The sequence below is a fragment of the Xylona heveae genome (genome assembly GCF_001619985.1).
Source record: "Xylona heveae TC161 unplaced genomic scaffold L228scaffold_3, whole genome shotgun sequence".
Taxonomy (NCBI): Eukaryota; Fungi; Ascomycota; class Xylonomycetes; order Xylonales; family Xylonaceae; genus Xylona; species Xylona heveae.
In genome coordinates this window covers 1,950,033-1,975,780 of record NW_017264195.1, presented here as the reverse complement: position 1 = coordinate 1,975,780, position 25,748 = coordinate 1,950,033, and the positions used below count along the sequence as shown (strand labels likewise).

Here is a 25,748-nt window from a genome sequence, read left to right as displayed (position 1 = left end):
TAGGAGATTTCTGTGTTTAATCTACTTAATCAAATTTTTATAGTATCTTTTCACATGTAGTGATATCTGGTCCATTCATAGTCAAGCGCCACGCCTAATTCCTTTCGTTTTCATACAGGCTTTCCTTGGGTTTCGTGGCTGCGATCAGGCGACAAGCCTCGAAGCTCCTGTAGTCTGGCAATATGGGATCGTCAATTTGTTTTTGGACATACAGATTAATCGTGATATTTGATTATCATTCAAAAGGTACGAGCAGTAAACATCCTGGTAGGCTTCTAGACATACACTACAGCACAGAAGAAATTGGCACGGAATCTACTTCCTGGTTCAAAAAAGAAATCATCGTCTGTTTATTATTGTTGATGACAAGAGGAAACTGAGGCATGTATATATACAAAAACAAGTATAGCCTACTCAGTATTTTGAAAGGAACAGGTATGAGATAATACAGAGCAGATAAGAAACTAATAGGTGTCTATGGTAAATAGTCTACACCTACGCCAGACGCCTGGAAACGTAAAGGTGTGTATGTATGTGACGAGGCATGTTGAAATATGGGAATAATTGCTTCGCTTTTCCTTGTAAATTTTGAGGCGGGGTTTTTAGTTGATTGCGCGCATGGTCATCTCGACACTAGATTGTTGTTGTTAGCATGTCAATCCTCAATAGTTGCATAGACTTCATTATGTCTTCCACGGAACAAAGAGAGTAAACACTTACACAGCAAAGGTGCCGGCGCTAACAGGCAAAGCTCTGAGCAATGCGGGCGCAATACCCTTCCAGAACCCTCTCATTCCCTCCTCAGCCCAGGTCTTTCCAAAGCAGTCGCGCATAGTCTTATACTTCATCTTGTCACCAAATCCGTCGCTCTGCATCTTACTCTTGATGACGTCAAGCGGGTAGCTAGCAAGCCAGAGGATCTCGCCCGCAAGACCACCGGCCAGCGCGACCTTCCATGTGGGGAGTTGCTCGCGCGGCGTATTGACGCGGCGGCACTCGGCATTCATCAACCACTCGTAGGCCAAGAACCAGGTACCGTAGCCGTGAGCCTCACGGAGCAAAGTAATGGATGTTCCACGGAACAAGCCACGTCCAATACCGTTATGTGCGCTTAGAGCACGAATGCAGGAGATGGGACCAGAGTAGAGGCGTCCAGCGCCGTGGGGCTGAGTTTGCAGCCGGATACGTACGTGCTCAATGGGGCACGAGAGAACGGTGTTGGCAATACCGGCAAAGGAACCAGACAGGTAGAATTGGGTTAAGCTAAGTTCGGATGACCCGTTGGGGTTCCGTGCTGCATTGAGCGCTTCAAATTGGCGCCGTGCGTAGTGGAATCCGCCGAATTGGATAGACACCTAGGAAAAGCTAGAGTTAGGAAAGATGGTGATGTAGTTTTGGACGGGAAAAGAGAGACTTACGCATGCACCAATACCGATGAGGGGTGTCAAAGTTCCCTAGACGAGAGATAGAGTCAGTGTGATGTCGTCGCCCATTGAAGCAGTCTTGATGCAGTAAATAAAACTCCGAAAAAGAAAGCAACGAGAACATCATGATCAAGTGTCGTACCTTGTAGAAAGCCAACGGACCCTCATTCTTGAGAATCTTCGTAGCACAGTCCGCGGCGCTCGAGTACTGCGACGTTGTCTGTAGACGAACCTTGACAATATCTAAAGCCGTCTTAGAACCTGGAAAAAGCCAGAGATATTTCTGACTGATTTGGTTGACTTACCAAAGGGTTGACCTATGAAGACAATTAGTATTTGTTGTCGTACTCCCCATGAACATGCAATGCAGCTTGAAACAAGAACAGGCAGATCTAATGTTTCAAGAAGATACCAGAGAAAAGAATACAGAAGAAAATGCATCATCATGACACTTTTCGAACGCTGAATGAACCGTCGAAGCAAATGCAAAGAATAGCATAATCAAAAGCCTGTAAAAGAAAGAGAAACCTTTTTTGACAAAGTCATGCCGATAAACAAACCATGAAAATCAGAGACAAAGCAAGAACCACACTCCACTTCAAATTCATGATTCAATATTCATCTGGCAAATAATCCAGAAAAGAACAACAAAGCTCGATCTCCTGCCCAGAGAAGGAACAATACACCAACATAGCAAGGAGTATAACAATCAAGACATCAAGAACAGCACAATAACAAACTCACCAATAAGGACCTGTGCAACACCGCCCATAGCACCAGAAAACAGGTCTTTGAAGGTCTGCTTCAGACCAGCATCAGGCTGTTCGATAACTTCTTCCATCTTGACCGAACTGAATGAATCTGTCCTTTTCCCTATTTTGAAAATTCAACCGTCGGTCCTCTGACCTCTTGTTTTCACACCAGTAATTTTATACAGGTATATCACCAAAAGATAAATAAATCCACGTGAAGCGCAAACTTTTGGAAACCGAACTACCAGCGAATCCCCTGACGAAGAAATTGGAATATGAAACAAGAGGTTTTTCGTAATTGAGTCGGGAGAGGCACCAAGAAGTCAGACCCTCTTCTTCTGGCGCCGCGGGTCCGGATAGAATAGGATAACTCTTGCTCCGAGTAAAAGCAGTAGTTCTTAGGAAGGCGCAACGAAATAATTGTTTCGGCAGATTTACAGTCTCGTGCTTCAGTTACCCTGCGCCCTGGGGCTTATCAGTTTAGATTGTCAAACTAAAAGGGGTATAGACTGGGTTGCGCAATTGGTATGAAGCAATGAGCTTATCGGCATTTAGCGATAGGAGTGTCCCGGTCAGAGGTCCCGAGTATAACCGTCCCCTCGGTCGTATTAACTACAATTCAGTTATATTCAGCTCTGATTTAATTTGGAAAGACAGATATCATTTCTATATAGTTTGTTACTTTATATAAAGAGGTCTCTTTGTTTTCTCTGTCAATTTTCACATTGTCTTTTTTTTTTTTCTTGATATTTTATGAATAATAATAGCTCATATTTTGACAAATTATTGAGCTAAAAGAAAATAATGCAAGGACCAACGATCAAACAAGAACCAAAGCAACCAACGAAAATAATAAAATAATAAAATAACTGTTGCAGTCAATCGTAAATATTATTCAGCTGGGCTTCTTCGGTCTCAGCGGTGACACGAAATCTGAAGAGTGTCTGAATTCCCCTACTCATACTGCCCAGCATACTTTTTCCCGGCAATCTTTTTTGCCATTTCCAACCTGTCCCTGACACGCTGGACCCGCACTTCTTTATCCCAGATATACAAGACACTTTCATGCGACGTGCATGCGGCAGCCCATTTAGAAAAGTTTGGCAACTGACGAAGCGGTTCGACAACAGACTTTGGGAAAATGATGTCATCTGCGAAATCGAAGACGCGGAGAATGAACGATGCAATTTGGACCTGTTATATTTCCGCTCATATCCTCAAATTAGCCAGATATATACTTTCTATTTCCATTGATCTTATTATAGTTACTAATTCTCTCTGATATGTTTTCCCCTGGCTCTACAATGTTTGCAAATAACCAGAAACATAACAGGGAAAGGCACTTACCTCTGCAAGAGTAAGTTTCTCGCTCCCACCAAAATACGGCGCCGCATCGCTCAAAAGCGGCTCGATGTCTTTTTCGACGGCTTTGGCAAAATCTGCTGCTTTTTCTTCGCGCTTCTGTTTGTCCGGCGCGCCGAGAATGCATGCCCACATGAGCGGATTGACCCTGGTAAAATAGGTATCGACGAAAAAGTTGATGCGTACGCGGAAAAGGGCCGCAGCAGGGGAGTCATTGCTAGCCGGCACAAGATGAGATGGATGCGCATCAGCGAGAAATTGTGCGATGATGGCAGATTCGGTGATGACCTCGTCGATTTGGCCGTTGGAGTAACGCATTGCGGGCACGATGCCCCTCTACTGGAGATTAGTATATTTATGAACGGTTTAGTAAATTTTGCGAAAATATAGTGAAGCTGTAGCTGATGTAAAATTGGAGAAATGGCCTCCGATAATATTCAAAAGGTGGGCATGAAAAGGTGTATAAGAATATCAGGCGACTCGCGCATGACCAAGGTGTCAAAAAAAGGAGACAAGGCGTAAACAAACCGGATTGATCTTATAAAACCACTCCTCCCTTGGCCGGTCCAGATCGATAATCACCTCGTCGTAGCTCAAGCCGAGCTCACGCAAAGCAATGTGTACTCTATGCGCCCACGGACAGCCATGGTTTGTATAGAGCGTTAGTTTTGGGATTGCTGGAGTAGGCGTCGCAGCTCCTGCAAGCGTGGTCGTAGCTGTAGTGGCCATTGTAATCGTGTTTTTCTTTCCTTTTCGATAGCAAAGGAAAACAAAAAATAAAAAAGTTGAGGTGATAATAATTGCTTTGGCGGTTTGACCAAATCCAAAGCAAATGATATCTTGGTATGAGGATAAAGGAAATGCCAATGTCAATATCTCCGACTTTGTCAAATGATACTGATGGTCAAACAGCTGGGAGATGTGCATCCCAAATATATAGACTTCATTCTATCCTAAGGTGAGTTCCTATCTCTTAACAAAAAAAAAAAATAAAGAAACTAAAAAAAAAAAAAAAAGATTCTTCGTAATTCCGCCGCGCACAGTCGAATCCTGTACAACTTGCACAAAGAACAGACTCTGAGGCTACAAACCGTCATTAGGTGTGTGGAGTTTAAGTTAGTGGGCGTGCCAGGCACAAGGCACGGACTAGGCAACACCTAGGCCTGCCACCACAGAGCTTCTCGGAAATCCGTCGAAGAGAAAGGAGACTTTCTGAGTCGGTAGGCTGGGGGAAATTCAGCGAGAAACAGTATACAGCATAGCAATAACTTCCTGAAGTATAACACGGTATCACTGGCTAGGGTCGTATCGTATTGTTTACAGTGTTTTCTTGCTATCGCTTAACCGCTAGGGGCCGGGCCAAGGCAAACATCAGGCAGCAATCTAGGCTGGTACCTGTTCTGCCTTAACTTCCTGAGCTTCTTAGCATTGGACTCGCGTCTGTTTTCTTCTATCTTACTTTCCGTGTGACATGCGTCGCTCAATTGAAGCTATCAAGAAAACAAGCATCGGGTCACATAAATCATCGGCCAAGAAGACATGACCGTGAAGAAAGAGCATCACAATTGACATGCCCACAGTCTCGACGAGTTGGATGTATATTGAATGGATTAATTATGAAAAAGTGGATATGTAGATGACGAGTCAAAATTCAGACATGAAAAACTCCAAAAAAAGACAGGAAAGCCCAGATATTATAATGCTTCTGCGGAGGGCATAGGATCTGCAACTAAGCAGTTTCCGCCAACCGCTGTCCTGCGCCACGCCATAAGATGCTACACTCCCGAGTGGTGAGCACTGCCGCCAGTCCGACTCCCGTCCAATGCAATTGGGAGCTTGCATTTGTAACCACGCTGCGCCATGCCACGCTACGCCTTTGCCCTTCCCATTAAGTTTGCTTCGCTGTGCTTTGCCAAATCTCTCCGTCGTGTAATGTTGATTGTCCATATTTTTGATATTGTCGGTAAACAGTGCCATATAAAATAACCAGAGGTAATTGCGCGTGTGCCTTTGTTGGTATCATTTGAAAATTAACTGATTGAGTAGTTGCATGAGTGCGCCTAAACGGGTTGATAGTTGGTATCGCATGAAAACTTGTCGATCTTTCGTTGAATCCCTTTTCTTAATTCTAAAGCAAAATTCCAGAGAAAACACTTGCGCTGCGCTCTCAAACAACTGCTTCGGGCCGCTCGCCCTCAGCGACAACGGCAACGCCAAGTCCACGGTCTGGACTCTGCAGCACGAGCTTCTCATGGCGGCGTGCGCGTAGATACTCGCTCACAGATCGAATGAGTACAAACCACCCAACTATCATAAATACATAGGCAAGCCAGTCGCTCGTAGTAATGCCGGAAATTCCGTCCTTGGGTGCGCCACCACCAGGGCCATCCGATGCACCAGACGGATCAAAATCGTGGCTGTTGGGGTCGGAGGGTGGGCTGTACTGGGGATCGGAGGCACCGGAGCCGTCTTTGGCCCCGTTTCCTTTCATATAGAAACCGTATTGAATAAGAGTAATACCGAGTCCAGCTTTACTACCGTTCTTTGCCGCATGCGTGGTGTGTAGGAGGTATGTAAGCAAGAAACCGACTAGCTGGAAGGACATAGATATCATGCCATTCCAGACAAACGAAAAGACGGAGCCAACAGGGAGACCGTCAACGAAGACTTCGTCCGAGACCATTCCAGGAGCAAGAATGGTCGTCTCCCAGTAGGGCGGTGTAGCATCTGCGGCGGCTTGCTCGTAGGTCTATTAAACATTAACGATCAAATCCACTTCCTCTGAACCTCTCAAAGTTTATCGTTGGGTTACCTACCGGTGGATGTTCCTCCAATTTTTCGCCTCGCTCAGGCTTTGCGTTCAAATTCGCAAACACACCATCATTAGTATTCTGTCCGCCACCGTATACCCGTCCACGAGTGCTGCTTGTTTGGGTTGGTGCGGAAAAGACCGGCAGCTCAGTCACTCTCCGCTCAACACCAGGGCGAACATCATCATCATGATCGTGGCTGCTATTAAGCTCTCGCGTCGGGGATTGAGTGCGGGAATTACGCATCAGGCGCTGTCTATCGTCATGATGATCTTCATTTTCGCTATCGGAATCATCCTCCCCAAAAGCTTCCGCAAGAGTCCTGTCTTCATCAGACGCAAGAGGATCACGGTTCGACAGGAATCGCTGAGACGCGGGTGACGAGGCCCGCGAGTGGAAGGAGGGAGGAGGCGAATTCGGTATATGATGTTGTTGATTGTAATTCTCTGCAGTCATATGGGTATCATCTTCATCGTGAGCAGAGATCTGAGATTTTGAAGTTAGTGGATAGGGTCTAAGATGCCTGTAGCAAGGCGCTGATATCGCGAACGCTATTGCATGATCGTCGGCGATCCAGGCAGCGGCTACCCGAGGGGGAGAGGAATGGGGGAGCACATACCCGCTCGTAGCGCTGGGAGCTCATGGCCGCCAGCTAAGTAAAAGAGCGAAAGGAAAAGGGTATAATGTTGGTAGGTCAGAGAGAAGGATAAAATGGATCAAGGTAAAAAGGAACGATAAGTGAAGGAGAGGGAGAAAGCAGAGATAGAGACGAATTAATGAGATGAGGATGGCGGATGATGGGCTTGTCTTGGTCATGAATCAGCCTTGAATGTCGACGGTCGTCTGGACGATTCCGAGCACAGCCCCTCAAATTCCGTAGAGAGTACAGGTACTCTTATTCCTTTCAGCTTTGTGCGACGTATGAGTACCGCTACCAAGACTAATCCCTCGATTCCTATTCGCCGCTAGACTGAATCCAGGACGTCACGAGTCCGACGCCAAAAAGTGAGGTTCAGAAACACAATAAATGGAATTTCTTATACTGTTATTTTTGCCCATTGAATGCCAAATCTCTTTCACTCATCCCTCATCATGTCAAATCCTGTGTGTATCATCAAACCCAAGGAACTCTCATCACATTAGCCCTAACCTTGTCCTAGATTGCCTACAGGCACTACCTTCGCATTTTGCGGCGCTGGCCCAAAGACCTTTTGCGGCCCGAAGTCACTTTCCAGAATGCCATGCGCAAGCGCCTTGAGCAACGATTTGGGCCTTCTGCCGTAGCGGCGAACCCTCAAGACAAAGCTGCCGAGAAATCTATTACGCCGTCACAGCTCAATGAGACCGCTGAGCTTGCCCAAGTGAACGCGCTTTACTCGTTGCTTGAGAATAGATACAGCAAGAAGGTATGCAGTCAACGCTTCGATTCCACAATGGAGCCGCATATGCGGAAGAGATTCCAAACTGTATCGTTTCTGGACCATGAGCTAACATGTGCTAGTATCCGACCTCTCCCTCGCTCATGCGCCCGGCCTCAAACCCTGGTTATTATGAAGATCTTATTGCCGAGCTCGAAGCCGCTCCCAAGCGATCATGGCTTGCCAGCTACCTGAACAAGTGGAAGGGTTTCTTGCGATTCAAGTAGAGATGGGTCCGCCTCCTTCATTGCTCGCATATTCGACTTGTCATACTATCATTCGAAATCGGTTTTTCCCCTCGGAAAGATTCGGCGGAAATTGGCGTTATTAGGCGCAACATATTTTACCTGGAGGGACACCCTTGACGCTATTCCCCTAAATAGAGTCAGTTGGGTCATCTGCGTGCGCTCACCATGAGCCTTTATCGTGGTACAAATCGTGAGATACCCCGCTCATTTGACGGCTGTGATGTATAAAAGGGCAGAAGCTGAACAGCTTCGATATACCTCAATTATACATTGGAGCTACCAAAATATCCGTTTTTAACACCTATTATTATTATTTTATTCAGATATTTTACTTTAGTCTTTTATAGCGTAATAATACATCGAACGTGTCTTTCAGACATAGTGGAGTCAATCGGAATCATTTCTTGTGCAATAAGCAGGAATTGCAAAAGCAATCACCCGGTTTTGATGTTGGAAAGAACATAATATCCTAAGTATTTGATCGGATAATGTAGAGTGGCGAACACTCTTCACAAAGTTTTCAAATCGTGTACTGCAATAGGATGATCTCTGGGAGTGCAATAACGTGTTCTGTCTCGATGAAGTTGACCCGAGCGGCAGTTATTCATGATTGCCATTTCCCCAAAGTTGCTGCTCTACCTACCTTATATTGAGGATGCTGGGGGCCGCAAAAGGTAACGCGCCTTTACGGTATTCTTATAGTCTACTTTAAGCAACAGCTTGATGGTGCATGCCTCTCCTTCGAGACTGCTGACGTTTATAAGGCACAACGTCGATGTTTACGGTTCTCCATGATTCAGTCAGCGGGTTTCAATGGGTTAATATGAGCTCGAGACCCCCATTTCCCTAAAAAGGTCTAAAAAAGAAAAGTTAAGATCTCGCCAATTTTATCCGCCTTATTTGGTCTTGGGGTTTTATGGCTGCTGAACACATGACGAGTCTGGTTCTTTAATAGAGCAATTCGTGGGCCATTTTGCAAGGATACTTCGTGAGAAAATCAGCCACAGTATCGTAGATGAGCGCCCACGGAAGGCGAGCGATACCAATTATTCGAGTCAAAAGAATCTGCTGCAAGACTTCATATCCATAACGCTTACTCCGGTAAGCTTGAGCAAAATATGGGCGTTGTAGATTGTACAGTGCCGGTGGTTGAATGCAAGGTCCATCGCAGACGATGGGATTTTTGTTTGTTTTCTTTCATCGCAAATTGTATTCTTGGAAACTAATGCTTCATTATGAGATGAAGAGCCATGCCACGTGAGCAGAACTCTGAAAAGCTGATTTGATACTGATACCCGGTATCTTGCAATTCGCGTGGAAGTTCCCACGATTGAAAGTGAGCTAACTCACGTGGGTTGTTGCTTATTTGGTGTTCAAATAAGCATCCTCGGCACCTAACAACAAGGAAGGTATTGTCCGGGGTAATTTCCGGCAAACTTCTTTTTCCGAATCCGAGAACGCTCCGGAGCCGATCATACAGTGGTCACGTGATTTATTTCCCGCAAACCCAATCAGGAAATCGTTTGACTGTCAAGTTGCGTCATAGCTGGACTTTTCGCACGGTATGGAGAGACTTCTACAAACTTGGCAGCCAATACAAATGTAGCCTTTTCATATGCATATCGATGATGACAGTTTTCACGGGAGCAGAAATGAATAGGGTTCGTCATACTCATTAGCGATCGGCGATGGGGCCAGCACGAGCTTGTACGGCTTGTTGAACGGAGGCAGGTCCGATTTGCGTTGTGCTCTGATTGGTCTTCAAGGCTTGAATCAATTTTCGTGGTGATCGACCCGTTTGCAAGGAAGATGTCTGATATGAGGGCTGATGGAAACAACGCGAAAGCTGTATGAAGCGTACAGGATGAAAAAGGGAAGAGTTGACCAATTTTTCATTTCTGATTACGGTATTGGGCAATGATCGGCCAATCAAGCGATGCATTCTTCCCAGTCGATCCAAAGCCAGAGTGACGATCGCGAGAAAAGTAGCGGCGTTGGCAGACTGGTGGCGCACCAAAATCCTTATTTTGTCGAGTAATGGGTACTTTACAGCTGTAAATACTTTACGATTCGTATAATTTGTCGCCTCAGTCAAAGTACTACAGCCTGGGCAGTACCTCTAACGGCTAGCCGAGAGCCTAGAATTTCATCGGCCCCACGCGTGAGAGCTGGACCCTGGATTCGGGAGGGTGAGTCTAAGCCCAATCGGGTATTTCGATCGTTATGCCCAGCTCGCTTGTTCTGGCGATCGCGAACTGCTGAGGCCTCATCTGTGGCTCTTCCCTCACTTACTCGCTCTTTACTCGCACAGTACGCTGTTACTCCCGCCCACCCTCACCCTATCCCAAAACGAAAATCTCGATCGAGCCACGGCGTGGCCCACTCCACAGGCCTGTCGTCCCAAATAATAATAACCTGGCCCCTTCCATCCTTTCTCGTTACCATGTCTCTCCAACTTCTCCATTCGACTACAACCACCAACTACTTGGACGTGGGGTCCTGCCGGCCATTCCGAATACGCTATTACCGGCCATTTCAACAACCTCACACGTATCGTTATCAGGATCGCTGACGCCGCTCCAGCTGAGCTGGAGTTGCCCGCGCCCACGGAGCATGGATATTTGGTGACCACACACGTCGAGATTGTATTCCTTCCATCGCTGTCAACGTGGCAGGATATTTGGAAAAATAATACGAAAAACTAGTCGCCGCTTGCTGTCGTGTCTGGAATATTCAAAGACATAACGGTCATGGCAGCTCGAGCTCCTGATAATACCTCTCAGAAAAAGCCGGTGCTCACGTCTACCGTGCTTCCGACCCGACCGCTTCCTCCAAATGAGACACTTCAATCTACACCTGACAGATCGATCCTACCCCAAGCACAAATACCACTCAATGCAGCCGATGAATGGTTTCAATTTCGCAACAACAATGTCTCCGCTTCTCTTGGAAACACATTCCTTGATGGTACGTATCTGGGTTCGGCGCCACGTCCTTTGACTCCATAATCTAATTCTGTCGTAGTTGATCCTCCCTTCCTAATTGGAAGCTTACCTGCTCGCGATAGACCGCATGATATAAGAAGCACCGCTGCCGAGATTCCAGAAATGGAGTACAATGAAATGGGACCCCCCTATCACGGGCCCCCGCAGTCGGACAGCAATGCAGAGGCCTATCGAGATGTCATTGACGACCTTACCGTTGAGAACCAACATCTCAAACGAAGACTGAAGAAATATCGAAGGCAACAGTCGACCAATGTTCATGGTGAGAAGTTATTTGAGCTTCGCATCCACGGACTACCCGCAAACCGCAGAAGGGAGTTAGAAGAGGTGCTTCAAACATTCGCTGCAACTGTTGGTGGATCGTCAAATGTCGACATTACATCAACTACGCGATCATCGGGCCAAACATCTTCAGGTTCTGCGAGCGCTAGCGAGCACTATCATCGTGTCCCAGCTTCTGCGCCCGGAACCGTCGACTCTGCTTACGTTTCTAACTCAAAATCCGGTCTTCTATCTGTACCCTCTTTCAATTCGCAACGGAGCCTGGGCACTGATGGAACGTATACCGCCCCTCGACCTGCTCGCCATCAGTCAATGCCAGAAAAAGTCAAGAAGAGACTAGTCGTGGCTCGCCTCGAACAGCTCTTCACCGGAACATCATTGTTTCCCGGAGCAATTGGCCCTACTCAATGGCAGCCTCCGAAACCCAATGACTCACCCGAATTTGGTCTAGATACGACGATGGGTTTGTCGCAAGGGTCTCGAGAGGCGCCAATTCTCCCCCGCGAGGTTGAACTTTCAGAGGATCCGCTCAAGTCCGGCGCTGTGGATGGCTCGAGTGCAGTTTCCGCTCCACGGAATATACTGCGCTCTCCATTAAAGTCTGCGAGCATCGATTCGGGTTTGTCCATGCCTGAGCAGAGGCCGACAGGTCCCATGGATATTGACCTTCAACGTGCTCAAATTCCGGCTGACAATTTCTACTATATTCGCCACCTCGGTCTTTCTAAATCGGACTCGGACTCCCGGCTTTCATTTTCCAAGCCCCAGGGCTGGATCTATCTAAACGTTCTCACGAACATGGCACAACTACACACACTCAACGTAACTCCTGATTTTGTCAAGGACGCAGTTGCATTTTACAGCGACAAGTTTCAGCTGTCACAGGATGGCCAGAAAGTTCGGTGGATTGGCAGTAGTGATTCGACGGTAGCCAACGCGGAGGGGAGCTCGTCAGAAGAAACCGACAAAAATTTCTCTCACTGGGACAAGCGACGAAAGTTGGATGGCTCGAAAGGTACTAGCAGTGTGCCATCAAGATCATCCATGTCGGATTCCAAATCTCGATCGCGAAGGGCTGAAACGTCGACTGGTAGCGAGAGTCAGTCCAAGTCCAACTACCTGGCGTACACTACTTTATTCTCCCACGACAGAGAATCTAGCCGGGAGTCATCGGACGAAAATATGTCCGACATTGCACATTGGCATCATTCACAAGCGTTGCCCAACGATCATCGACGATACGCTGCAGACGATCGGAAAGATCTGTCTTCATCACACCTTCGAGAGAGTGCAGACGGACCCATTGTCTTCTATAATGGCGCGAAATTCTTCACTGACCTTGGTGGCGATCCCTTCAATAGTCATCACTCATGTCATGACCCACCTGCCTATCATCGAATGACGTCAGATGTGGTCGGGCGGGCCTCACCAACTAAGACTGCCCAATCGGGTAATGGCAGCCGTTCTTCGAACGGAACGGAGCCTACGGCCACTGACTTTGAGGTCTCTGGACTGGGCGGTGTGCAGCCAGAGGACAATTTTCTTGTCAAAGTCTCGAATCGGCAAAAGATTTCTCCGCCTGCATCACAGACACCATCCACACGTGAAGTCTCGCCTTTCTCGGTGCCCAAGTCCCGCGTTAAGAAGATTATCCACAGCATCCCGCAAGCAGCGATTAGTGCGTTTGCCGACAGTAACGTCGTATCTCCTGCGAATACTTCATCCTCCTCTCCATCACCTCCTGTCTCTGGCGCTGGCGCAAGTGGCACTTCCTCGGATACAACTTCTTCCCACGCGGAAAACGTGCACCGCTTGCGACAACGAATCGCCGCGTCCAGGGACCCCTCTGTCGGAGCAGCGACACCTCGAATCACCCTCGAACCAATTTCCCGCAGGCACGTCGCGATGCCACCATCCTCATTACCACCGGCATCTTGCGTCTTCTTCCCGTTCTCCTCTGATGACTCTGGAAATTCGTCCATGGAGGATGAGCAATCAGGGACCGAGGCGCTCTCAATAAATAACGAACAAGATCATCATAACGCGCCCTTGCTCGCTCCGGTACCCCTTTCAATCCATTACTCAGGCGAAAGCGGTTCGGCTCCCGCGTCGCTCTCTCGCGAGAACTCGGGGGAGACATCAGGAACTCTTGGAGAATCCGGAAATGTGGGCCGACCAGAGAACAAGTCTACCTCCTCAGGTCAGTTCGATGCTCGTACCTCGGATTCAATGCGCAGGCTTCCAGGTTACGTTGCCGCTGGACGGCGCACCGTGGGTAAAATGCCCACTCCGCTTCGAGTCCAGCGCTCCTCATCAGATGACCAGGAGGAAGAGGAGAATCATGATGTCGTCGCATCCGATGAAACCGAGAATGGTGGTTAAAATTCTCAACTCTCTGCTTATCTCATTTGTATTTTGGGGGGGGATAGAATTTTACTTGTTTTGAGCTTTTTTGGAGTATTTTAACGCTCCTAGCATATTATTTCGCATCATAGCGTCGCGGAGTCCACTTTCCTCAACACTTTCCCCTCTGCCTCGCGTTTTTAGCTTGTATGGTGTGGAACAAGTCCATTGACTTGATTCTTGGTGGCGTTTTTACCATACCCTTTTGCTTTTTGAATTCACTCAATTTTCCTTGGTTCCGGATTTTCCTCTTTTGATGTCGCACCGGGGTTTCTGTTTTGGGCATCAAGCGCCGAGGACGCGCCGGCGAACTTATTACTACTTTGTATCCAATTCTCTTTGCTGCATATTTGGCGGACACGTGTGGGTTTCCATCATCATCATCATCATCATCAATATCATCATGTTGGATCGTCCTTGGAATATGCATGTCAAATCATTTGGCATTCTTGGGAGCATTTCCTCTCTATCGCTTGTTCGGTTTGTTTTTGTTTCAATGCGGTGGTGTTTCTTTCTTTAGGAGTTAGGAATATGGGGTTATCTATTCTGCATTTTTCTTGTCCCTTTTTTTTCCCTTCATCATACCCATCAAGGCCGGGCAGGACTTGGTCTGCGTTGGGTCTTGGTTATATTCAGGTGTCACTCCCGATTGACCTCGGATCGCACATTCCCAACTTTCTTTTTTTGTGCATTCATCCGCATGGCATATATACACAGATTATTTGCAGTATATACATGCATTACAACAACCCAATTGAGATATTCGCAATTCCAAATATTCAAATCGGACCTTTAAACATTGCTAGTCCTGTGTAATAAGAGTCTGCCTGCCCTGTGCCTAATCCAATTTGACTGGATTGACTGACAGCGGTTAGTCCAGCCCAAGAGTTAAAGCTAGCAGGCCAGGATATTGGGAGCTTTAATGCAAGAGAGATACTCGTAGCAGTAAGTCCTTTGTGGCCGAGTACGAAGTACAGTAGCATTCATAATGGTCATCAAGAGCACTTAAATACTGGAAACAGTTCTGAAGTAGCACAATAGCTGTTACTAGCACATAACAAAACGAAAAAGCGGGTTCAAAAGGCTCCGGATGTCCGGATGTCTGGATGTCTGGATGTCTGGATATCCGAATAACTAATGAAAAAATGCTATTCTTTACTAAGAGTAATTCTCTCTTTTCCCCCCTTTTTTCTTTTCGTCTTTCCTCAATTTTTGTTTTTCCCCATAATTCATCAGTCCAAAGGAGAAACATGTGAAAGAAAGAAAATAAGGAAAAGAAAATAACATGACTAGGAAGAAAGGAAAAGGTTGGTTATTTAGAAGGGGTAAAGTTGAGAAGGGAACAAATGTAAAGGCAGAGTTAAGAAAAAAGACAGTCAATAAGGAGAGAGCACAGGAGAGGAAAAGAGAGGGGGGGGAAGGGAGAAGAAAAGAGAAAGCAAAGCAAAGAGAAACAAATATAAAAAAAAAAAAAGGAGTAGAGCCATCTCGCTAATAAATTCAACCTTCAATGCCTGTTTAAGAAAAGAGAAAAGAGAAAAAAAAAAGAAAAGAAAAAAAGAGCCCACGCAATTCCATGCAATAATAGAAAAAGGGGAGGAAAAGGCACAACAACAGGATAAAGGACAGAGAACACAAATACATAGAATGAGAAAAAAAAAGGGGGGAAAGAGAACATACAAGAATCAGAAATAGAGAGACATAAAGAAAGGAAAGGAGAAAAAGAAAAAGAAAAAAAATGATAAACGGTAAGAGTGTCGAGATGCTATAGCGATTAACATTCAAGAACTCGACTCTGTTTTCCCCGCCATGTGTGCGCTATCCTCCGCTGAGATTCTTGAATAATGGTGGCTTTTTGTCTCGCTGCCGGCTGTTGATAAAGTAGGAAAATAAAATGATAACTTGAAAAGGCAAAGTGAAAAGCTTGTGACCGTAGCTGGCTTCCGCTTCTTCCGCTTCTGCATGCACACCCGCTTCGCTTGCTTAAACATTCTCGCAATTGAGAAAAAGACGCAAGAAAAACATTGAGAAAGGAGAGATTGAAAGTCATAAGTCATTCCAGATGAATGCAGCTCAACTCAAATCAAAATCAAAATCAACCTGCTTATTTACCAAAGGTTAGGGTCATCAGCTCCTTCAACGTTATTGAGACTATCCCAAGCAGGTTTCTTCGGGAACGGCTTCTTATTGAAAGCACCAGCGCCAGGTTTGTGCAGGAATTGCTCGTCGTCAAAGAAAGGGGGGTATTTGAAGGCAGTGGGGTAAGGGGAAGCATAAGACGCAGCAAGAGCTGATCCGTCCCGCGGGAGATTCGCACCTGTCGAGGAATTATTGATTGCTTTCCAACCTGATGATCCGCCTGGTGATTCCGAAATCATGAGGTCATCTTGTTCTTCTTCATCTGGGCCGGCTCTTGCGCCACCCCAATTTGGCACCTCCATCATTTCGGGCTGCGTCGGAGTCGTCGTAACGGCGCTGCTACTTCCGCCGGTATGCTCATAGTCATGTCTGACGTCCTCCATGTGCATAGTTCCTCCCTCGTCACTGTTGGCCCGCTCCGACTGTTGCGGCGGGACATCTCTACAAACGGCATCAACTAGGTCATCTTTGTCTTCGTCGCGGACATATACAAGGAAGTACGGTGTGGCAGGGTTCTGTGACTCCTGATAGAAGATTTCCTTGGGGTCCTTGACCTCTGTAACGTAGCCGTCATTGTATTTGCGCCAAAGTTGTTGCTTGAAGTCGTAAATGTAGATCCAATAGTGGCCAAAGGAAACGGAGCCACGGTGGATGAAAACAGAATGGAGGCGGTAGCGGAGTTTGCGCAGGTCGGTGTACTGGCTGCTGATCTGGGTTCGGAGATCCTTGGATCTCTGTTCCATAGCTACAATGGCTGGTGAGAACAAGCATCACTTAATATAGGCAGAAGATATTACTCACAGGTAAGCTCTTGTTGGATGGCAGCCGCCCGGTCCTCAAGAGCACGGGGTAAGTCGGAATGAACCGGGACAGTCTCCTCTTCGCTGCCCGATTGGAGGTTGGTCAAGTATTCGTTGGTAAGCTGAAGCGCTTCCGTAAGTTCGATGCCCAGCTGAAAGTGCGGTTAGCTTTAATGCAGAACTTTCCACACCCCTATCACCAACGTACATCGGTTTTAGTAAGCACAGCCTTTCGAGCCTCTAATTTGCTAAGCTCTGCTTTCCATCTCCATACCTCCTCCCGTCTCTGAAACAACTTGACATTGTCCGAATCCATGTATCGATCGAGGAAGATAGTCTCCTCAAGCTGGAGGTGAGAATTTGACTTATACGCCGTCTTCTTGACCGGATCAAATTGGACACGTTGGACCTGGATCTGCAAAATTGGCGGCAGGACGCTGATCGTCGCATACTGTGGCGTAATACTATCCTCCACATCGACCTGCTGAACATCAAAAGCACCATCAAGAGCCGAATAGATATCACGAGGCCCAGAAGCCACATCAACTTTGATATCTGAAAAAAATTCCTCCTTCACATCAAACTTCCTACCCTTCTTTGTGTATGTCTTTGCCTTCCCATAAAATAGCCTATTCACCGTTAACGCACATCCCACACTTGAACAATTGCAAATATACTTACCTCTTGATGGTATCAATTTGCTCCCCATCAGTATCAATGCTCTCCGGTTTAATTGCACATTGCAATTGGAACATGACATTTGCAATGACTTCTGTGACATCCTGTTGAGCGCCAATTTCCACCTCATCTTTAATCGCTTGCCTTTCCTCTTGTGATTTTTCCTGCGGTTTTGGTCGGGGTGGTATCGGCGGTGGCCGGAGGGGAGGGGCTTGGTTTTCGGGCGGCGGTGTTAGAGGAGCTCCGTTAGCCATTGCTGGGTCGTTCTCGTTGGGCCATGGCACCGAACGGCCTTGCTCGTTGACCTTTGAAGGTGACGAGTCCCTGAGGGGTCTTTGGTGTGAATGAGCGTCATAAGACGAAGGTAGTTCTTTGGTGGGAGATAGGTTCTCCTTGTCTTCCACAGCTCTCTTCTGTCGCTCCATTTCATCAGAATCGATCATGGCAAAATCTTCATCAGTATTATCAGCTGCTTTTGGTGTGCCGACTACGGTACTCTCGCTGCCACCATCACCGTTTGGTTCTGGTAAAGAATTCATAGCGGATAGGCTCTCGTCTACCTCCATAGCTTCGGCATGCTGATGTGGCGGTCCAAGAGGCCCAAACACTGGTGCTCTATCAAGCTCACCGAGAGAAGGACGCGTATCCCTGCTGGCCATGGACATTCTGCGAAATGCTTCTTCATGGGAGGAGCTGATAAGAGTGAGTCGGGCCAGTTCATGCTCTGGTAGGATAGCTGCAGCCCGTGCAGTAATCATATTTTGGAAGAGCTTTCGAAGTTCGTGCGCGACTAGATGGAAAGATGTTAGCATTGCTTGAAGAACATAATGATTTCACAAGCACTGACACTTTTGCGCCCGTACAACCTCTCTGAGGCTCACTCTTCTTGAACCCACGCGCTTCTTGCTGATCATTTCAGGACTCTGGTCGGTCTCATACTGCTCAATGTTGAGAACGAGGTCCCGCAAGGGACGAACGGTAAAATAGAACTGCAAAAGACTATTTAGATAGCATGTATTGCCAATGTTCTCCAGTCCCACCGGCCAATTATTTGAGGCGTCATCAGCAGGGATGGGAGAAATGCCGAGAAACTCATCAAGCCGGCGGCTTCCCTTGGACTTTGCAATCGCAATTAATGCTTTCCTCAGCTCCGGAATTTGAGATTTTGCTTCATCAGCGTGAATTTGGTACGCAGTCATAATCATGTCATCATCGATGGTACGATCGGAAATTCCAAGCCTGTTGTACGCTTGGCCAACATCCATTTCAACCTCTCCGAGCTCTCCAGTCATCAGCCAGCTTCTCAGAGCTTGACTATTTCGCTTCTCTGCAATGAGTGATATGGCTTGACGGCCGGTCTCTACGCCCGAGTCGCTCTCGTTGGCCTAAGAGTTTGTTAATATCGGAGTTTCTTGCGCGGTCGATGATTATATAATGAAGGCCAGATTATTCAAACAACTCCAGACGTCACACTTGCCTTCAATGTAAACATGGTAACGATGAAGTCATCCGGTGTGCTCTCTTCTGCTCCCAACCAAGCGAGGGCTTGCTGGTAAGTCGTGACGGCTAGAAACATGGTTTGTTAGCGACCAGCAAAGAGCTGTTTGACGTCTGAGCGACAAGGTAACAAACTTACTTTCAGAAGCCACTTGTTGAATCCTACGGCTGTTTCTATCTTGTGCAATGACCTTCAGCAACCTTCTCGCTTCTTCATCTTGTCGTGGAGCATCCTGGATCCGGGCCTGGAAGGTTCCGATGATGAGATCGTCATCCAACTCCATCGCACTGGGGTCCAAATTGAAGAAGGAATAAGCTTGACGGATTTCTTTACGGCTGATTTCGCCCTGTGACTCCATTACGGCAACTTTGGTCTGCAGTGCCTCACTGCGTCTCGCTTGTGAAAGTCCTTCAAGGCACTCTAGGTAATAGGGAGCGTTTACACGATCACACCAAATTTGGCGGTCGAAAGCATAGATAAGTAGTCCGTCAGAGAAATCAGATACAGTGCCGAGACTGGCATAAAACCTTTATACGGTCAGAAAACGGGGAGGATTTGTAGAGTGAATGAAAGCACTTACGGATGCTCAGCAACCGTCAGGTCAACGGTCCGCCGAGCAGACGGGGTCTTGTCATCTACAGGGTTGTGAGCTTTGTGATTCTATTTTCAAATTCGTCTGCAATCCAGTGCCCTTACAGTCCAACGATCCCAACAAGCCTTCGATATCTCTTAGAGACGGCGGAGGAAGGAATGGTACGTGACGGCCCCTCTTCTCCTCCGCCGGACGAAGGCTAATAAGTACCAAGAGCTCCTTCTCGACATCATCCAACAAAAGCCTAAGCGGATCTTTGTAGGGAGTTTCTGATGATCGATCGGGCCGAGGCAATATCCACCCAGTATAGTCCTCCTATTTACAATTTATTAGCGACCAAAGTAGCAAGGCAAAGGAAGATATCAGGAGCCTGAGGGAATACGCACCGCTCGCGAAAATCCGAGATACTCGAGTAAGTCTTGACATGACTCTCCAATAGAGGTCATGAACCGTTTGTTAAGTGATGGGATCTTAGTGTTCTCCGGGCGGGTCGTCGAATCATTGATATATTGTCTGAGATTGGTCATAACTTCTATCGGAGTAGGCACAGTCTGACCGTGCATACGCTCTGGATCGCTGTTTATCGCCGATTCTGCTCTCTCCCGGATAACATTTGGATCGGTCAACATCCGAACAAAGTCTGGGGATAGCCTAGGCCTCTTCATGCAAATGCGCACTCCAGCTGCGCAAGTCGGAATTGAGCACTCGAAAGCATGCTCGACAAAATCAACGTACTCATCACCATGCCCCAATGGTTCCTGCTTTGCCGCCGTGGACAACTCTGGCTTGTATTGCAGATGGTGAAGCGGAGCGCTTCTTGTTGGGCAGGGGGAGCCAGCGCCATGACCGCGGAGGTCGATAACGAGATCAACATGGCATCGGCAGTATTGACAGAAAGCACCAAGCTTGTAGAAATTGAACGGTTCGACAGAGGCGCCGACCGGCGGCAGAACGCTCTGTTCGTATTTGGTTACAAAACTGTGGCGGCAACTTTCTTTGGGGATTTCGTCGGGGAGAGGCTGTCCTTCCTGAAACTGCGGCGGTGAGTCTATAAGTACATTACGTCCGGAACGAAGCGGTCTGCGCGGATCGAAGTTGAGGAGGTCTTGGATCAACCGCGGCGGAGTCTTTCCTGTTGCAGAAATAGGCGTCAGTTTCTATTCACCACGGGCAGGCAAGGACGACACAGGAACTCCGTACCTGGCCCCGCCGACATTTCCTAAAGCTTATACTCTTCCAAGGCACCCCGTGTATATATGAAAAGGATACTTCTTCATGCGCTTGGGCGAGAGGCTTGCTATAACGGCAAAATGTCGAACGCTAGGCAGCCTGCTATACACGATTTTGGATAGGGTCTCGGGGAGCAAAAAGGCGCGCTACTATGTGAGAATAGCAGTTTTGACGGTTATATATTCCGCTTGCCTACTGACAGTGTACAGATAGCTTGGGTGGAGGAAGAGTAGTTGGTTACTGGGGAGCTCCTTCTACGAAAACGACGACGAGGACGATAATGATGATGCTGCTGCTGCTGCGGCGATGACCGCAGAGTGGATCACCATCAACCAGCCACTAGATGCTCGCTCTCGTTGCATATAGTAGCATACTGACAACTTGTCTACTTTGTGCTCAAGGACCTTACCAATCGGATGAAAATTATATGATTTGCATTTAATTTAATAAGACTGAATTCCAGCTATACTCTCTCATGGGTTTCTGCATGAATGCATCTTGGTTCATTTTAGACCTATCATAAGCAAGGTGACGTGCCCCGAATTCTCAGCAGGCTACCTGATCGGCAGCTAGAAGTACATTAGATAACGCTATGCAAACGGTATAGACTAAGTATCGCCACTACTGTCAGGAGTACCCGAATGTCTTGGTGTGCATAATCGCGATCAACGCGTGTGTCTATACCAATATATTCCTAATGAGGAAAGAACTACCCCAGAGGGAGCTACTCCTCCTCCCGCTTCCCCAGACAGCCCAACCGGTCCGACAACATTCATCTAGCCATCACTTTTAATTGCTTAGCTGACAGCAAAAGAATTGCGCGAAAGGGTTGACTTGCTTGTTCTTTGAGTTGTTCTCTTTGTAACACTGATCTAATCATGGCATCGGAGGATACAGTCTATCATCCTAAAGATGCCATTTCGGCCGCTATCAAGACCACCATGATTACTGGCACAGCTGGCGCCGCCGTCTCGGCCATTCAGAATTCTCTGTCAAAGAGCAGTGTGAGCGCATGGGGCTTTCTTACCCATAGTGGAGGCACCATTGCGGTATTTGGTAGGGTTTGCATTCAGATGAAATCGCATTATAAACAGAATTAACTAATACATTGGACTACGAACAGCGGCAATGGGCGGAAGCTACGAATTCGCCAGAACAGCATCGGCCAATCTACGTCGAAAGGAAGACAGCTTGAATAACGCAATTGGTGGTTTCTTCGGGGGAGCTGCTTTGGGTCTTCGCTGTCGGTGATCCGCAAATAATGGAGGCATATGTCAGTCCTCGGGCTTACCGCTGACCAAAAACAGTCCGGACATTTCCTGCCGTCTTGGGATACGGCGCCGGCCTAGCAGTTCTCATGGGAGTGTTTGATTACACAGGAGGGAAACTGTCAGGGTATATGAAAGACCCTGCACAGGATGAATTTGAGCGGAAAGAGGAGCTTCGGAGGAACCGACGACGGCCGTTGGAGGAGACCATAGCAGAACTCGGCGAGGGGCGAGGTATGTTTTTCCATTGCCACAAAAGGTACACCAGCAAAGTTAACAAGAGAAAGGGATACACGCACCTGGCTACGCCGAGCGAAGAAGGGAGAGATTGAGGGAGAAGTACGGCATTGAAGTGCCTTGAAACCAAAATTATTCGCACATGAGATGACTGATCAGATCGTGATATTTATGTTTTCCGTTGAAAGGTATCGGCAATAATGAGTAGGAACTTGCATGGAAAGGATCTAGCGTGCTCAATGAATAGACGGCAATTCAATGCAAATTATGACTATCGGAGTATCCTTGGCCATGACCGAATCGACTGAAACTGTCCGATACGCAAGTGGTCGTGATGACAGATGCTGAGCATGCTCACAAATGCCGAGCTATAAAACGGGACGACCACGAGTCATAAGACCGCCCTGTGATTCGAAGTTAGGGCACGTTTCTCGCTATACCTTGTTCAGTCGATGAATCCGTGGAACCCCGCATTCGTGGTTGAAGCTTACTATCCACAAAATCCCTGATTCGCGGTCCCGCGTCCGGCATTGTTATTAAGATGAGGCCCCCAAGCGACGCAGCCGGGAGCCTTGTCTAACAATTTTTGGCTTCATGAATCGATCGGGCTGGGCTAGTGAGTGGTGCTAGAGCCAAATCTTGAACTCATCCGCTTCGCCGTTGTCAACCAGACAATTTTTTGACTGCCGAACGGTTCTGCGCAGAGGTTCCTGATCATTTTGTGGCGCATCTTGTAGACGTCAAGGGCGGACAGGATTCCATGGTGCCCGGGGTCAGCTATCCTCGGGCGCCACGACACCACTTTGGGTCCTGCCGTTGCATCCCACGATCCTTGACCAATTTGATTGCTATCGTCACGAAATCCAGAAGCATCGATTTTCCCTTTAGTCACCTAGCCGAAAGGGCATATAATGGGAACTTTGTCGTCATGCGCCCTCGCTCTTTTTTATCCTGCTGCTCTTTTCCTTGCCCGCCATCATCGGCATCGTGATCATCACCATTTTCATCGCTGTTTCTCCAGATTTTGGTCAATCCTCGTGTATTGTATTTTTTTCGCATCGTGTACGAAGTAATCTCTATAGCCGTTTGCTCATCTCTCGCCGTCGGAGAAAAAACTATACCAACTCCCTTAATATACGGAGTATACTAACCTCCATCCGCCTCGCGTCGTGAAAAATTGAGCCCCACCATACGTCACCACAACGTGGATCAGGGTCCAAAGACCGACCTCTCCGTCCCACTATATACCTACTCTATCCAACTGGTTCATCAGTCACTTCGTTGCAAATCTATCTACATAGGCCAATCACATTCAATTTTTTTTTCTTTTCAATACTTTCCCAATTGACTCGATTTCCTCCCAACTGTGTGTTTACAATGCCCGAGACAACTGCCCCGCAGTCCAACGAGGTGGGACTCAAGGAACGCTTCTTCAGCTACTTCCAACATGAAGTGACAGGTATATCATCACCGTTTGTTCCTGTCATACCTTGTGCTACCCTCTTTTCTTTCCCTTCAATGCACGGCAATGTTTGAAATTTGAAAAGTCGGCCATGCTAAGAGTGAACGTATTTTGCGTGGCACGCAGATCTTCAGCGACAAATGGACCAAATCGCTAATACGTCCACCATTGGCGGCGAGCGAATCGATGCCGTCGATCATTGCTTAGCTGGCATTGCACGGTTATCTGGCGAAGTCAAAGACGCGTCCAACTACCTTCCACCATATGATCAGCGGGCATATTCAGAGGTGAGAGAGATTAGCATCATTTCCATGCCTTGCACCATATCAATCGATCGCTGACACAAATCTGTTCTTTCGTACCGCGATAGGCAATCAAAGCGCTATCAGAGAAACTGCAAGAGACAAGATCGAGAGTCGCGCCGAAAGCGAAATTCTCCTTCAAGACAAGCAAGAAGAATGGCTCTGCCATTTCGCTTCGGGATGCCGCTGCCCTAGCTGGCCCCCAGGGCCTCCCGGGCTATCGCAGCCTGTCATCGACCGAGTCATCGGCTATGTCGACGCCGGGGGAGAGCACAACGACATCGACAACGCCCAATGCGGAAAAGGAAAATGGCGACGACATTGACAAGGCGATTGCAGCGGACAAGGACGTGCCGTTTATGGGCGAAGGCGACGACGTGCCGGCGGTTGATGGCGACGTGCGCGCCGCCGCCGCAGCGGCCTCAATTCGCAAGCCATCATTCTCGCAGTCCAAGAGTGTCAATATCAGCGCGCACGCGTCCACGCACATTATTGTCCCCTCGACGGCCTCCCATGCCACATCCTCGGGCACACTGTCATCTCTGCGCCGGTGCATTGTCGACATGTCGATACCGACTGCCACTGGCACGCCCTTTGCCAGTCTGGCAATCAAGAACGTTCGCGACTCGCTGCTGGTATGCGGTCACGTCAACGGTCCGGCTCACATCACCGGCGTACAGAATAGCGTCATGGCCGTCGCATGTCGGCAATTTAGAATGCATCAGTGTAAAGGTGTAGATGTTTATCTGTACTGCGGCAGTCGTCCGATCATTGAAGACTGCGAGGATATTCGATTCGCCCCCATGCCTGAATCATATGTACGTTACTATCCAATGTTTATCCCAAGTCTAAGTGTAATTTGTATCCATTACTAACCTTCGTCAAGATCACCGACTCGCTCAAATCGATTCCCAACCAATGGGACCAAGTCGACGACTTCAAATGGATCAAATCCGAACCGAGTCCGCACTGGAGCGTTATCCCTTCGGAGAAGCGCATTCCCGAGAATATATGGACCGAAGCCGTTCCCGGCGGCCCAGGACACAAACTGGACGATATTCTCAAGGCTACTATCGGACAGGGAGTCATGATACGTCAATAATGACACGTAATTTTGCCCTTTCCTACTTTCTTACTTTCCTAATTTCTTTAGTATATCTTTCCGTTGCCGCCTTTTTCTTTCTTTTCTTCTCTCATTTTTCTTTTCACTTTTTATTTTCTCACTTTTTCTTTCCTTTCGTGAGATAACTTCTTCGTGTAATTACGTATTGCGCAACGCTTGAGAAATCGGGGATATACGAACACGTTATGATTCTTGTATAGCTTTTCTTTTCTTCTCCTTTCCTTTTCTTTATTCTTTATCCTTTATCATTTATCCTTCTTCCTTTTCCCTTTTTAGCCCCTTTGGCCTTGTCCCTGTAAGTTTCTCTTTCTTTTCTATCCATTTCTCTATCCGTTGCTTTGTCCATCTCTCTCCCGTTCAAACACGACTTTCGATGCGTTGTATATTGTAAAAGCCCTTTTTATTGTTCCTTTTTTTTCCCCCTTTAATTTGTGTCATATTTTGTTCAATCATTTTTTGTAATTTGTCAGGGACAACGTATAAATACACAAAAGGCTCAACCTTCCCAAAATACAACAGTATACACAATCTATCAATCTATGAGTCCACGTAATATCAACTTGATAAATTCCAGGTTTACTTTGTCCCCCCTCCCCTGTTTTTTTGGTCATGTGTGCTTTGTACTTCTCTACCAACCTTTACTCGTAAGCTAGGTAATAGCCTACTCTCTCTACTCTCTCTACTCTCTCTACTCTCTCTACTCTCTCTACTCTCT

The 25,748-nt window shown here is 47.3% G+C and overlaps 10 protein-coding genes across 10 annotated transcripts; 5 read left to right on the top strand and 5 right to left on the bottom strand.

Moving 5' to 3' along the window:
- Window positions 1-344: 344 nt before the first annotated feature.
- Window positions 345-2,575, bottom strand: L228DRAFT_245521 (mitochondrial carrier). Its single transcript, XM_018332180.1, has 6 exons — window positions 2,169-2,575; window positions 1,730-1,741; window positions 1,567-1,667; window positions 1,419-1,454; window positions 721-1,355; window positions 345-633 (listed from the first exon to the last, which is right to left on the bottom strand). The coding sequence occupies exons 1-6, from the start codon at window positions 2,263-2,265 to the stop codon at window positions 603-605; spliced, it is 912 nt and encodes a 303-aa protein (XP_018190111.1). The 5' UTR covers window positions 2,266-2,575; the 3' UTR covers window positions 345-602.
- A 437-nt stretch (window positions 2,576-3,012) lies between these two features.
- Window positions 3,013-4,294, bottom strand: L228DRAFT_259759 (thioredoxin-like protein). The gene is made up of 3 exons (XM_018334191.1): window positions 4,067-4,294; window positions 3,524-3,874; window positions 3,013-3,370 (listed from the first exon to the last, which is right to left on the bottom strand). The coding sequence occupies exons 1-3, from the start codon at window positions 4,265-4,267 to the stop codon at window positions 3,131-3,133; spliced, it is 792 nt and encodes a 263-aa protein (XP_018190110.1). The 5' UTR covers window positions 4,268-4,294; the 3' UTR covers window positions 3,013-3,130.
- A 999-nt stretch (window positions 4,295-5,293) lies between these two features.
- On the bottom strand, window positions 5,294-7,144 carry L228DRAFT_245518 (hypothetical protein). Its single transcript, XM_018332179.1, has 3 exons — window positions 6,968-7,144; window positions 6,355-6,834; window positions 5,294-6,287 (listed from the first exon to the last, which is right to left on the bottom strand). The coding sequence occupies exons 1-3, from the start codon at window positions 6,989-6,991 to the stop codon at window positions 5,706-5,708; spliced, it is 1,086 nt and encodes a 361-aa protein (XP_018190109.1). The 5' UTR covers window positions 6,992-7,144; the 3' UTR covers window positions 5,294-5,705.
- Window positions 7,145-7,370: 226 nt separating this feature from the next.
- Window positions 7,371-8,379, top strand: L228DRAFT_245517 (hypothetical protein). The gene is made up of 3 exons (XM_018332178.1): window positions 7,371-7,452; window positions 7,509-7,754; window positions 7,850-8,379. Exons 1-3 carry the CDS (start codon window positions 7,441-7,443, stop codon window positions 7,991-7,993), a joined length of 402 nt encoding a protein of 133 aa, XP_018190108.1. The 5' UTR covers window positions 7,371-7,440; the 3' UTR covers window positions 7,994-8,379.
- A 2,296-nt stretch (window positions 8,380-10,675) lies between these two features.
- On the top strand, window positions 10,676-13,750 carry L228DRAFT_99045 (hypothetical protein). The gene is made up of 2 exons (XM_018337043.1): window positions 10,676-10,981; window positions 11,039-13,750. Exons 1-2 carry the CDS (start codon window positions 10,765-10,767, stop codon window positions 13,681-13,683), a joined length of 2,862 nt encoding a protein of 953 aa, XP_018190107.1. The 5' UTR covers window positions 10,676-10,764; the 3' UTR covers window positions 13,684-13,750.
- An 868-nt stretch (window positions 13,751-14,618) lies between these two features.
- On the bottom strand, window positions 14,619-15,122 carry L228DRAFT_245513 (hypothetical protein). The gene has a single exon (XM_018332177.1). It carries the CDS (start codon window positions 14,954-14,956, stop codon window positions 14,624-14,626), a length of 333 nt encoding a protein of 110 aa, XP_018190106.1. The 5' UTR covers window positions 14,957-15,122; the 3' UTR covers window positions 14,619-14,623.
- Window positions 15,123-15,597: 475 nt separating this feature from the next.
- On the bottom strand, window positions 15,598-20,860 carry L228DRAFT_99019 (cysteine proteinase). Its single transcript, XM_018337042.1, has 11 exons — window positions 20,612-20,860; window positions 19,798-20,543; window positions 19,516-19,726; window positions 19,400-19,454; window positions 18,958-19,346; window positions 18,799-18,887; window positions 18,169-18,706; window positions 17,325-18,111; window positions 16,852-17,272; window positions 16,645-16,795; window positions 15,598-16,588 (listed from the first exon to the last, which is right to left on the bottom strand). Exons 1-11 carry the CDS (start codon window positions 20,625-20,627, stop codon window positions 15,813-15,815), a joined length of 4,179 nt encoding a protein of 1,392 aa, XP_018190105.1. The 5' UTR covers window positions 20,628-20,860; the 3' UTR covers window positions 15,598-15,812.
- A 537-nt stretch (window positions 20,861-21,397) lies between these two features.
- L228DRAFT_281612 (NADH-ubiquinone oxidoreductase) lies at window positions 21,398-22,426 on the top strand. The gene is made up of 4 exons (XM_018335905.1): window positions 21,398-21,697; window positions 21,765-21,884; window positions 21,949-22,143; window positions 22,197-22,426. Exons 1-4 carry the CDS (start codon window positions 21,520-21,522, stop codon window positions 22,268-22,270), a joined length of 567 nt encoding a protein of 188 aa, XP_018190104.1. The 5' UTR covers window positions 21,398-21,519; the 3' UTR covers window positions 22,271-22,426.
- An 805-nt stretch (window positions 22,427-23,231) lies between these two features.
- On the top strand, window positions 23,232-23,801 carry L228DRAFT_245511 (hypothetical protein). The gene has a single exon (XM_018332176.1). The coding sequence runs from the start codon at window positions 23,524-23,526 to the stop codon at window positions 23,680-23,682; it is 159 nt and encodes a 52-aa protein (XP_018190103.1). The 5' UTR covers window positions 23,232-23,523; the 3' UTR covers window positions 23,683-23,801.
- On the top strand, window positions 23,444-25,247 carry L228DRAFT_98976 (TBCC-domain-containing protein). Its single transcript, XM_018337041.1, has 3 exons — window positions 23,444-23,895; window positions 23,979-24,728; window positions 24,797-25,247. Exons 1-3 carry the CDS (start codon window positions 23,749-23,751, stop codon window positions 25,010-25,012), a joined length of 1,113 nt encoding a protein of 370 aa, XP_018190102.1. The 5' UTR covers window positions 23,444-23,748; the 3' UTR covers window positions 25,013-25,247.
- Window positions 25,248-25,748: the final 501 nt, after the last annotated feature.